Source organism: Scardinius erythrophthalmus, assembly GCF_964197995.2.
Source record: "Scardinius erythrophthalmus genome assembly, chromosome: 9".
Lineage (NCBI taxonomy): Eukaryota > Metazoa > Chordata > Actinopteri > Cypriniformes > Leuciscidae > Scardinius > Scardinius erythrophthalmus.
In genome coordinates this window covers 9950765-9963428 of record NC_138229.1, presented here as the reverse complement: position 1 = coordinate 9963428, position 12664 = coordinate 9950765, and the positions used below count along the sequence as shown (strand labels likewise).

Here is a 12664-nt window from a genome sequence, read left to right as displayed (position 1 = left end):
CACGAACAGTTGGTACAGATCCTTCCTCCAGTAAAAACGAGAGTAAATGACGACTTCTATAGCTTCTATAAACACCTCAATAGCTTAGATGATATTCTTGTCAACATCTGCTCTGGCGTGGAAACAATGTTGGACTGTGTTTAGCTCACTCAGGGCGGGTCTATGCTAAAACTGCAGTGTCCATCAACGGTCGTGAGAGGGGCTTGTGCAAAAGGACGTCACATTGCCCCGAATCCGAGAATGGGTTGTGCTGAGACAGTGCTTATGATTTATTTTTATTTATTAAAACACTTGGTTGGATTTTTATTATTGGTTGTGAACACAAAGTGCCAACACACATTTATGTTCAAACACCATGTAAAAGTGAATTTTGCATAATAGGTACCCTTTTAATTATATAAACACGTTATTATATTGTTATAATTAGTCTGATGCAAGTCAAATCTTTTTTTCTAATGTGAGTCTGTTCTGGAGGAGGAGCCTCACTCTTTACGTGTCCAGCCCAAACCACACAACCCTCAGTTTGTATTTCCTGTGTTTGTAAGGTGTGAGACTGAGCTGCTGCTGCTGCTGCTGCTGCTCTGTCTGAACTACTGAAAAAGACCTGCTCACACACCTCACACACACTCAAGTACAAACCGTTTCGATTTTGTTTTGTGTGCCGTTTCAGAAACACATTCTTCAAATGCTTACAGGACTACAGTAACCTGGAGTGTAACTCAAGACATCAGGAAAAGTTGATCATATAAACATTTACGTCATAAACACACATCTCTTGAAAGAGCCAGGAGCATGCGTTAAGGTAAGTAACTAAGCTTTTATTTTTCCACTTATTTATTTCCACTTATTATAAAATGCCCATAAAAAATCTCATGACATGTTACTAGTCACAGAATATGCATGTAAATATTGTTTTTGAATATGTTTGTCTACTACAAAATTGTTCTACTACTACAATGCAAATTAGGGATCAATCATTTAGTGTATTTATATATACATGTTTATATTATATATAAATATATGTATTTGTACATTACCAAAGTAGTCTTAAAGGAACTTTGATATTACTCAGATTAACAGACAAGTAAGAGCCTGTTTCTTGGGGCTGCTTTTTCTTTCTCAATATCTTATTCGTTATCTAAGTCAATGATTAACTGTCTCTTTCAATGTTCTGAGTCAGAGACACTCCTTTTTTTAACGGAAACCTACTTTTTGGTGCAAAGAATGGTATTTTTTAATCAAAAAATATATTGATCAATCATTCACAGTAGGCTACAGTTTGCCAAAGAGTGTCAAACAAGGATTTTGTGTATTTGTATAAGTGATTATCTCTCTCTTCCTGATGTGTTTCTGTGTAATTTATGAGGTTCTTCTGCATTTAGATGGATATGAGATTGTTGTTAATATCAGCTCTTCTAGGATTTGTCTCTCATGTCAGAGCAAAAACAGGTAAGGAAGTCATTTATCGCCAACAACACAGCTACTTTCTGTAGCCTCAGGGTGCATTCTTTTAATGTTTAGGTTTATGAGTTTATCTCATAGTAATTTTGAGGCTACTTTCTCAAGTTATTCTTCAAAAGAGCTTTTTGTTAGCTTTTCTTTTCATAATGCTTTAGTTGCTGGAAAACTATTATTTAATAATCTCACATAACATTGTAATGTTAGATCTTGTCTTCTAAAGTTGTTGTGTATGTGTTTTGCACTCAGAGAGCAATGCATGCATTTCTGCAAATGCCAAAACATGTGGAGAGTGTATTCAGACCGGGCCACAGTGTGTGTGGTGCAAAGATCCAGTAAGTTATTTTGTATACAACATTTGATTGTCAACTTCTCGTCTGACTCTGGAAGATTATCCGAGTCTTACCGGAACATGTGAACTTAGCAAGTCTCTGCTTGCAGGATTTCAAACCTTCACGCTGTGATGAAAAGGAGTCTCTGCAAAAGGCTGGTTGCACTCCACTCGGCATAGAAAACCCTCGAGGAACGTTCACCATCGACAAGAACAAACCTGTCACAAACCGTAAAAATGATGGAGGAGAAAATCGGAGGCCTGAAGAGTTCATCCAGATTCAGCCACAGAAATTCACCCTGAACCTCCGATCAGGTACTGGACCCCACCTGTGAACCAAAACGGATGTGTTGTGAAATATGAATCAGGACAAGTTCAATCAAATCTACATTTAGCCTACGTCTGCGTTGTAAAAGAAACAGGCTAAAAATGTATGCTGCCCTCATGTGCTATCTGAATTATCGTAATTATTGTAAACAGTTTCGTAGTTAAAAATTGGATATGAACACCCTTTCATGATAGTTGAATAGCAAAATATCATTTAGGTTTTAATATGATTTTCCCATTAAGAATAAGAATAAACCTGGTGTCCTCCATGAGTCCTGTTGTTTCCGACAACACTTGAACACAAGCTCGTAATCACAACATGAGGGTATATGATGACAGGCTTTAATTTAATTTAATTTTTGTTTTTTTAACTAGTAAGTGAACAACTCCAAAAAATAAAAAAAAAATAAAGGACCACCAATAGCTCAGATTTGCATATAAAACAGGACTACACCATAGTAAAACAGATTAGAGAATAAAAACAAAACAATAGCATATTTCAAAAAGATGCAGAAGAAGACAAAGGTTCAATGTATCGAGAGTTATACAAATTACATTATTCCTTGTAATATAATAGGGCGAAGATGAGTTTTCAAAAAGTCCAGATATGGGGTCCAGACTTTATAAAACTGGCTTGTTTCTTGATGTATTACATAGGTAAGACACTCCAGGAGAATCAACTCAAAAATAACCTTACGCCAACCTTTAAGAGATGGAGACTTATCACTGATCCAACATAGACATTTCTTTTTCTCTCTCGTCTTTGTCACTCGACAGATGAACCGCAGAAGTTTACTCTCACGTTCAAGAGGGCAGAGGATTATCCCATCGATCTGTACTTCCTGATGGACCTCAGTGACTCTATGCGAACTAATCTTGAGAATGTCAAGAATCTGGGAGCCGACCTTGCCAAGGAGATGCGGTACATCACTAAAGACCTGCGGATCGGTTAGGAGGACACACATGCTCACATTCACGCCTTTGCGGTATTAAACCGTTAAATGATCTGCTAACTCTTGCTTGCAGGTTTTGGTTCATTCTTGGAGAAGCTTGTTATGCCTTTCATTCTGACGACGCCAAAGTATCTGGAGAACCCATGTTTTCCAAACGATTGCACAGCACCCTTCAGCTACAAAAACGTCCTGAGTTTGACCAACGACAGCACATTGTTCACCCAAGAAGTCAGCAAACAGAAAACCTCTGGAAACCTGGACTCTCCGGAGGCAGGATTTGATGCAATCATGCAAGCTGCTGTCTGCGAGGTGGGTCGAGTTCAACATCTCATAAATGCCATAGAACTACGGGCAAAGTCTCCGGTTCATGTTAGTACATGGAGTGTTGTACGCGCCCTGTGAATGGTTGCAACTACTTTCTTTTTGTTCCAATAAAATAGTTTTTTTTTTCTTTTAAATGGTAAATGCTACCAGTTTAGAAATCCTGTAGTTTAATACAAATTTTCAGATTATGTATACACAAAATTACTTCATCACCATTTTTAAATGCTGGTTCTGATTTAATTTTCAAACAATAACCATGTAGTCAACGTGTGATTGACACACTCTCATTAATCATTCTTATTGAGTCATAGGGAGCAGCATGCTACTGAACATTAGCTACTGAACATGTTTGGACAAAACTTGACCATTTAAAGCTGAGTTCTGTCTGCTTTGTTTTGATTGTTCCTCAGAAAGAGATTGGCTGGAGGAATGTCACTCGTCTCCTTGTGTTTTCCACGGATGCTGGATTCCATTTTGCTGGAGATGGAAAACTGGGTGGCATTGTTCGTCCAAATGATGGGAAATGCCATCTTTCCAATAATATGTACACCATGGGCCACTACTTTGTAAGTGTGAGTTTTACAGATAGATAGACAGATAGACAGGCAGGCAGACAACTGGAAAAATCAGAGTTTGTCTTTCATTTGAGTTATTTTTTGCAGGATTACCCCACCATCTCTCAGCTAGTAGACACACTGAGTGACAACAACATTCAGACCATCTTTGCTGTGACAGAGCAATTCCGGGCTCTCTATGAGGTCTGTGCATGCATGTAATATATATTCTCCTGATTGCAACATCATCTCATGATTTAAGCTTCAATTTTAACTCAGATTATAGTCTGTGTTGATTCATGATGTATATATGTGTGTGCACAATAGGAGCTCTCTGCTCTAATCCCTAAATCTACAGTGGGGACACTGTCTACCTCCTCTTCCAATGTCATCCAGCTCATCATTGATTCCTATAATGTGAGTTCAAGTTATGCATCAGATGTCTATAAAATGTGAAGTAATGGTTGGCTGTGGTAAGCTCTAGTTCCTCTTACAGTTCAAAAGAAAAGAAACTAAAACTGCTGTTATTTTTCACTTGCGTACGAAGGAATTCACTTTACTGCCAGTTCCAATGTTTTAAGGTTCATAATTCATAGTTCTTAAAGTGCGGCCCTCTGGCTTGGTGCATAAACCGCTAAGACTAGTCTTACAAGTTAGACATCAAATGATTTTCTTTAAGACTGTTCATAGCTTTTTTAATGTCATGGTTCTGCCTTCATGTCCTAGATCTTTCTTGTTTTGAGGCAGGATCATGACAGACCCATGTTTTGTGTGTAAGCACATGGCCATTTGTTTGGCTGTGTGCTTGCGTTGTCTCGTCATGTACCCCGCCCCCCTGTTATCTCATCTCGTTATCATTAGATTATTGCTTTACCTGTGTCACCTGTTCCTGATTAGTTTGCTCCCTATTTAATCCCCTTGTGTTTGCTGTCCTGTGCCGGTTCATTGCCAATCTTTATGTCGATTCCTTTGTGAGTAACCTGTTGAGAAGTCTTGTGAAGTATTTGATCCTGTCTTAGCTGTTAGTTTATTGTTCTGTTTTCTGTCAGTCTTAGTCTAGTCTAGTTAGTCATTCCTGTCTTGTTTTGCCCCCTCGTGGGTTTTGTTTTCCCTGTTTTGTCTTAATAAATCTTTGTGTATTGCATACCGTCTGCGATTGGGTTCATCTCTCTGCAATCCCATGACATTTAAATCAGTTAAAACACAAAAACATAGATTGGTCTAATTTGATGCCAAAAAGTAAGACTGACTGCCACTGATTAAAACTTAAGACACTGTCTTAACATAATGGCTATGTTTATGCAACCGGCCCGAGAGAAAAATAGTAAAAGTTATAAAAAAGTAATAGTTGACCCCAAAAAGAAAGCTTTAATTGTTTATTTTAGACTCATGTCACTCATAAACCCGCATGACTTTCTTTCCTCTGTGAAAAACATTGAATTTCAAAATGTCTAACCCTAACCTATCCCACAGAAGACATTCATACAGGTTTAGAACGATGATGAGGCTGAGTAAACAGAAATGAACAGAGTGAACTATCCCTATAAATGTAGGATTTGAATGAATATTTTATTTTCCCAGCACTAATATACTCTCTGTGTTTAATTCTCTCTATCAGTCCTTGTCCGCAGAGGTCATTCTGGAGAACACCAGGCTACCTGCTGGTGTGTCCATCTCCTACGTCTCCCACTGCAAGAATGGAGTGAGCAGAAAAGGAGAAAGTGGGCGCACATGCTCCAACATCTCCATTGGGGATGAGGTGAGAGAGTGAACACAGTAAAAGCCATCTGAACTTGTCCGTGCATGTAAAGGAACTAACTGTGCTAACTGTAGCTCAAGATAGAAGCTCATCGCTCTTTCCAAATGGCAGCAAACTTCTAGATCATGCCCATTCACCAATGCTCTCCTAGTCTGCATACTTCTAAGACATGTTCCAATTTGAGTAGTCGCAGATGCTAGGATGAATTTCTTTTTATTTAAAATATAGCCAACCTGACTTTCTCTGACAAGCAGAGGAGCTACTGCAATACCCAATGAAATTGTGAAAGGAAAGACTGGGAGTGGAGGTCAATGTGTGGGAAACAGGAGTCCAAAAATAGTAGAATCAAAACTAGTTCCAATTAGCTATCTTTGTTTACCATTCTGTTCAAAACAATGCAAAAACAATCTCTATGTTGCACTATTTCAGTGTAGATAATCTGATGGTGTATGATGTATATGCAGGTTTTTGGCTGAAATCCTGCATCCTAAAGTTCACTATATGAAAGAATTCAACATAATGAAAATGGGTGAAGATAACTAGCTCTCCAGCTGATCTGCCACATCCTGTAGCAAACTCCGATCTCTATCGCTTAGTTAGATCTGACACTTCTATATGTGAGCTCTCAACCAATAACACACTGGAGCTACGCATGGACCGCCTCCCTCATGTCCATGTTGCACATGAAAAAGTAAAGATAAATAAATATGAAAATAAATACATGTAGGAATGAATAAATATTAAAATAAATTAACGCATGAATAAATAATAGTCAATAAAAATACAAAAAAATAATAAATGAAGGAAAAAGTTAATTAATTTAATTAAAATGAATTACATTTGTTTTATCAAGCCAGTTATCTATTTATTTATGTTTATTTATTTATTTTTGATTTCTGCAGGTTTGGTCCTCCATAAAAAAACCCTAATGTATGTTCCTGATAACTAAAAGGGCAAGAAAAAAAAATATTTATATAAAATATAATCATATGTGATGTGTTGTGGAGGGACTTCTGGAAATGTCCTTTAACTGTTTTTCATTGTCAATTATATGGTGATTCATAGTTTTTACTTGTAAAAAACATAAATTTGACAGTATTTCACTGTAAAATTATATATAATGTGATGTTAAACTATAACAAAATGTCTCCATATATAGTAAGGTAACTTGCAACTAACCAATTAACAGGTTTTTACTTTAGAATAAAATTAAAATAAATCAAATTACAGTGCATAACATTTTAGTGAATCTTTAAATGTACACAAAGAGCTTCTATAATGTGCACAAGGACTTAGCATTGTAAAGAACATAAAAGCTTTCGTTTCTCTGTACACCCTGCTGGCTATTTCCATTTTTATAAATGATATGCCGGTAGGTGATAGGGGCGGCAGTGGCTCAGTGGTTCATGTAGATTGTCTACAAACCGAGAGGTTGGTGGTTCAATCCCCGGTTCCACCTAACCAAGTTTCGAGGTGTCCATGAGCAAGACACCTAACCCCAGCTGCTCCCGACGAGCTGGATGGCGCCTTGCATGGCTGACACCGCCGTCGGTGTGTGAATGGGTGAATGTGAGGCTATGTAAAGCGCTTTGGTGGCCATAGGTCTGTGAAAGCGCTATATAAATGCAGTCCATTTACCATTTATTTACCATATGCCACCTGGAACATAAAACAATGTGTTGTGCCTCATAGGTGAAGTTTGATATAGAAATCACGGCTAAAGGTTGTCCATCTAATGGTAAGTCAGAGACGATAAAGATCAAACCGCTGGGCTTCAACGAGGAGGTGGAGGTCGTCCTCAACTTCATCTGTGAATGTGAGTGTCACAAAGATGGAATCCCAAACAGCCCATCGTGTCACTTCGGCAACGGTACCCTGGAGTGTGGAGTATGCAGGTTTGAGAAGCTGTCACTCTCTCTCATATGCAAATGCAGACAACTAAGTATGACAATCATTCTGATTCAATGTTTTCTTTATCATATCAGGTGTAATGATGGCCGATTAGGCAGGTTATGCGAGTGCAGCCAAAATGAGTTCGAAACAGACGATTTGGATGCAGATTGCCGTATAGGTAACGAGACAGAGGTCTGCAGCAACAATGGAGAATGTGTCTGTGGAACGTGCGAGTGTAAGAAAAGAGACAACCCAGAGGAGAGATACAGCGGAAAGTTCTGCGAGTGCGACAACTTCAACTGCGACCGATCCAAAGGCATGCTCTGTGGAGGTACGTCTCTTTTAAGGATTTTTCAATTTATCTTATACAAATTTTAATGTTTAATGTTCACTTCTCCTAAATAAAAAATGTAGAACAGTTAAAATCAACATGAAATTGCATTTGCATTCATTTTATTTACAGAATACACTGTATATAATTAGAAAATTTCTTTCTCTAGCATTTTTTTTTCTTAGTAAATAGCAACCATTTTGATTTCATGTTGACTTTATTGGGTTAAAAAGCTCCTGCATTTGCTTGAACACTGTAAATAAATATTTTCTTAGTATTCTTGTGTTGTTTTCCCGTATAAATATCTATTAATTCTTAAATCAAGATACATTAACTGGATATGCAAAATGACTTTAGATATTAAGTTTTGTGTGAAAATGTATAGAAATTCACAGGAAAAACAAGATTATTTTTCTTTTCCCATTGACAGATATTTTTCTTATTTTAAACTTGATAACTTGATATATTTTTTTTTAGAAAACAAGACTTCGTACGTCATTTCGTTCTCAAGAAATGGAATTTTGAATTAAGACTGTTTAGATATTTGTACTGGAAAACAAGACAAAAATGCTATTGCACGGTTAAGACGGATTTATCACCAAGGCATCCTTTCCCCCACAGGTCATGGACGATGTGAATGCCGAAAGTGTATTTGTGATGCTGACTACACCGGTAGTGCATGCGACTGCCCTCTAGACACCTCCACCTGTCTGGCAAGTAATAAAAAGGTCTGTAACAACCGGGGCATCTGCGAGTGTGGCAGGTGTAATTGTACAGACTCAAAGTTTGAGGGTCCGACCTGTGAAGTGTGCCCAACCTGCTCCAGAATTTGCAATGAACACAAGTGAGTTATTGGCAGAACACTTTCTTTTCTTTTTGTAATTTTTTATTTTTCAAGGAAAAAACAGAAAGCTGGCCTTTAATAATTCCCTAAATCAAAGACACTTGTAAGTATATTCAATTACATATATACCAAAACAGTATTAATAATAATAATAATGATAATAATAATAATAAATATATAAATAATATTAAAATAATATTAAAAATAAATATTAAAAAACAGTTATCAATACAGAGTGTAATCTCTCAGGCCTGGAAACAAATTTCACAAGTGTTCCCAATGCTTTGTTTCCTCCTCTTAACAGTAACTATATACAACAGAACACAGAACATGGGGAGCTATTACTTACAGCAAATTCCAAAAGTTGCCATATTCCAAAAGTAAAAAAAAAGAAAAGAAAAATAACCATTCAAAAGAGGTCTGGGCGTACTGGTTTAATGTAATCAATCCATTTACTCCATATTTGGAGGAAGTCTTCCCTTAATGCTCTTAAGGAGAAATATAATTTTTCCATCACATATATATTATGTATTATCAATCCACTCCTTCACCGTGGGTAACTCTGGTTTTAACAATTTTCTGGTAATTACTTTTTTACTAGCTGCTAGGAGAATTAACAATAACTTATTATCTTTTCTGTTCCACCTCTCTGAGGGGATATTACCCAAGTATAAAAATTCACAGGTAAAGTCAATCTCTACCCCAAAGACAGCCTTCAGAGCTCCTTTAATCTCTTGCCAGTACTGATTCAAATTCTGGCAAAACACTTTCTAATGGTTAAGCTAACATAGCTAACCCCATGGGTTGAACTACTTGCTTGTAGTCATTTTTTTTTAATCTGAATAACTTTTCTTCTAATTTCACTGCTGCTCTAAAACAGATTTAATCTTAGCTAGCAGCACTAAATACATTCCTGTGTGTTTTTCTTCCAAGGGATTGTGTTGAGTGCCTACAGTTTGGTACGGGTATCAAGAAAAGTACATGTGAGAAAGAATGCAGAAACTTCACACCTCTTAATGTAGTGAACAACAAGGATGATCTTCCTCAGTCCAACGACCAGACCCACATCGATCTCTGCAAAGAACGGGACGCTGACGACTGCTGGTTCTTCTTCACCTACGCTACCAAGAATGATGAAAAAATTGAGGTCCATTTGGCTGATAAAAGAGGTAAATGATGGACAAATGTTGCCAAGTACCAGTATGAAATATTTTTTGAAAATATTAAATACAAATATTAAATATGAGTGTCCACTGATGTAAACCTGATTGATTTCATTATTTAAAGTCACCAAGAAATCACAATTGACTATTCTTATTTTTACAGAATATTGCAGTGTTTATAATTAATGGTTTACCCTTTTGTTCTACCTTGTAATCATTAATCAAAAACATAAGCTTTTCCTTCCCCTCGCAATGACGTCTTTTCTCTGACATGTGCATTGGCACGAGAGCATCCGTCACACACGAGATCGTAGCAATAGCAAACAACAATGATCCAATCAATTCCCGATGGACAAAATTAAATCCTGCACTACATTTTTTTCTCATTCTAGAAGCCGTTTCACTCGGATATGTCATAATAAAGAAGAAAAGACTATCATAACTTCCATTTCATGTTGGCTTAATTTCTTAATTGATAGTTAGTGATAACTAAGTTTTACCATGTGTCCAATAATGCTTTGTGTCTGTGTTGACAGAGTGTCCCTCTGGCCCTGACATCATCCCCATCGTAGCGGGTGTGGTCGCAGGAATCGTTCTGATTGGTTTAGCACTTCTGCTCATCTGGAAGCTGCTCATGATTATTCACGATCGCAGAGAGTTCGCCAAATTCGAGAAAGAGAAGATGAATGCCAGATGGGACACGGTATGCAAATCTTTATTAATATTTATTTTATAATATTGCAAATTAATACATTTTGTTGGGTTCATGCTGTATATTCTATGGGAATAATACTGGGATAATACTCATGTATGTATGGTCTTTCTGTTTAGGGTGAGAATCCCATCTACAAGAGTGCTGTGACAACTGTGGTGAACCCCAAATATGAGGGGAAATGATGGATCTTCTCTATGGCTTGCAGCAGAGGGTCTCAACTGGTATTGGCTTCAGGAATCAGATTTTACATTGGTGACTTAATACAGTACCATAAACTGTATTTAAAAGGACACGCCACCGTTTTTTGAAATAAGGGTTATTCACCGTCTCTCCTACATTTAGATAGGTGGGCAAACGCATTTTTGTCTCAGTGCATGTATTGTCTTAGTCTGGCAGCGCCGGGCGTAGAGATATCATGCAACACCTGCGTGATAAGGTATCTCTGCGCCCAAGATATCTGATATCTCTGCGCACATGTAGCAGTGCTTCGCCTGTGCTTCCCCCCCCAATATAGTCCCAAGTCAATATCTGCCTAGGAAATCGCCTATTCTTAATCTGCATTGCTATTTGTACTCGTTGTGAATACGCAGGCCACAAGAATTAATTTTTTGTTTATTTTTTGATCACTCTTACTCACGACATGCTATCCGGCAACAAAGGATTCCATTCATTATGCTAAGCTAAGCTAGCAGCGGTGCTGCCAGACTAAGACAATACATGCACTGAGACAAAAAATGCATTTGCCTACCTATTTAAATGTAGGGGAGACAGTGAATAACCCTCCATCCATCCATCTTCTTACACTTATCCGGGGCCAGGTCGCGGGGGCAAAAGTCTAAGCAAAGATGCCCAGACTTCCCTTTCCCTAGACACTTCCTCCAGCTCTTCCGGGGGGACACCGAGGCGTTCCCAGGCCAGCCGGGAGACATAGTCCCTTTACTGTGTCCTAGGTCTTCCCCGGGGTCTCCTCCCGGTAGGACATGCCCAGAACACCTTCCCGGGAAGGCATCTAGGAGGCATCCGGAACAGATGCCCGAACCACCTCAGCTGACCCCTTTTGATGTGGAAGAGCAGCGGCTCTACTCTGAGCTCCTCCCGAGTGACCAAGCTTCTCACCCTATCTCTAAGGGATCGCCCAGCCACCCTGCAGAGAAAGCTAATTTCGGCCGCCTGTATCTGGGATCTTGTCCTTTCGGTCATGACCCAAAGCTCATGAGCACAGGTGAATAACCTAACCTGGTGAATAACCCCTATTTCAAAAAACGGTGGCGTGTTCCTTTAATGAAGTCTGGGTTATTTGACTTTGGACCAGAATACCCACACAGATGCCAACAACAAATGTTATGTTTCCTTTTAATATTTGATACATTTATTTATTTTGCATTTTACAGTATGCATTTAGCATTGTTTCTTTCCCTTATGTCCACTATTCAATCAAATGGATTTTTGGGTCACAACCTACCAGTTGAGAAATGATTTATAAGCTAGTTTCCTATTGCTTGATTATTATTTTTTTTAATGTTTATATGTAAATATTAAATTCATCTGGCTCAGAAATACCATAATCCTACTGGAAGTCACAAGATCCAACATGACTTCTTATTTTGACATACTTTCTATAAAGCCAATAAAACAGTGTTGGGTTTATACATTCTTGACTTGTGTGGTTGATTTATTTTTCTCCATGCTAATCAGTGGCAGGTTGTATTTAAGGGGAGGGGCATTCTCATTCTAGAGAGCAACTGATTGGACAAAAATCTGTAGTGCAGGATGAGTCATCAATATTTTAGTTTTTTTCTTTCCCAAGATAAAGACTGTAAATTGTGAATGCATATATCTGCTAAAAGTGCATTTTGTCAGTGTAAGGTGCTGTTCACACCAAGGATGACAACTATGATTATAACTATAAAGTTTTAACAATCGCACTAAATCAATAATCGACTTTACCACAACATGCTTATAATAAACAGAAATGTACGCTGAAACGCTGCCATGGATGTGTGTTATGTTAG

The 12664-nt window shown here is 37.9% G+C and overlaps 1 protein-coding gene across 1 annotated transcript; it reads left to right on the top strand.

Annotated features, from left to right (window-relative positions):
* Positions 1-534: 534 nt before the first annotated feature.
* LOC308695961 (integrin beta-1-like) lies at positions 535-12306 on the top strand. The gene is made up of 16 exons (XM_081374263.1): positions 535-802; positions 1383-1449; positions 1708-1793; positions 1900-2104; positions 2894-3064; positions 3143-3378; positions 3804-3959; positions 4056-4151; positions 4275-4364; positions 5566-5706; positions 7399-7601; positions 7692-7930; positions 8552-8774; positions 9708-9943; positions 10474-10640; positions 10769-12306. The coding sequence occupies exons 2-16, from the start codon at positions 1383-1385 to the stop codon at positions 10832-10834; spliced, it is 2382 nt and encodes a 793-aa protein (XP_081230389.1). The 5' UTR covers positions 535-802; the 3' UTR covers positions 10835-12306.
* Positions 12307-12664: the final 358 nt, after the last annotated feature.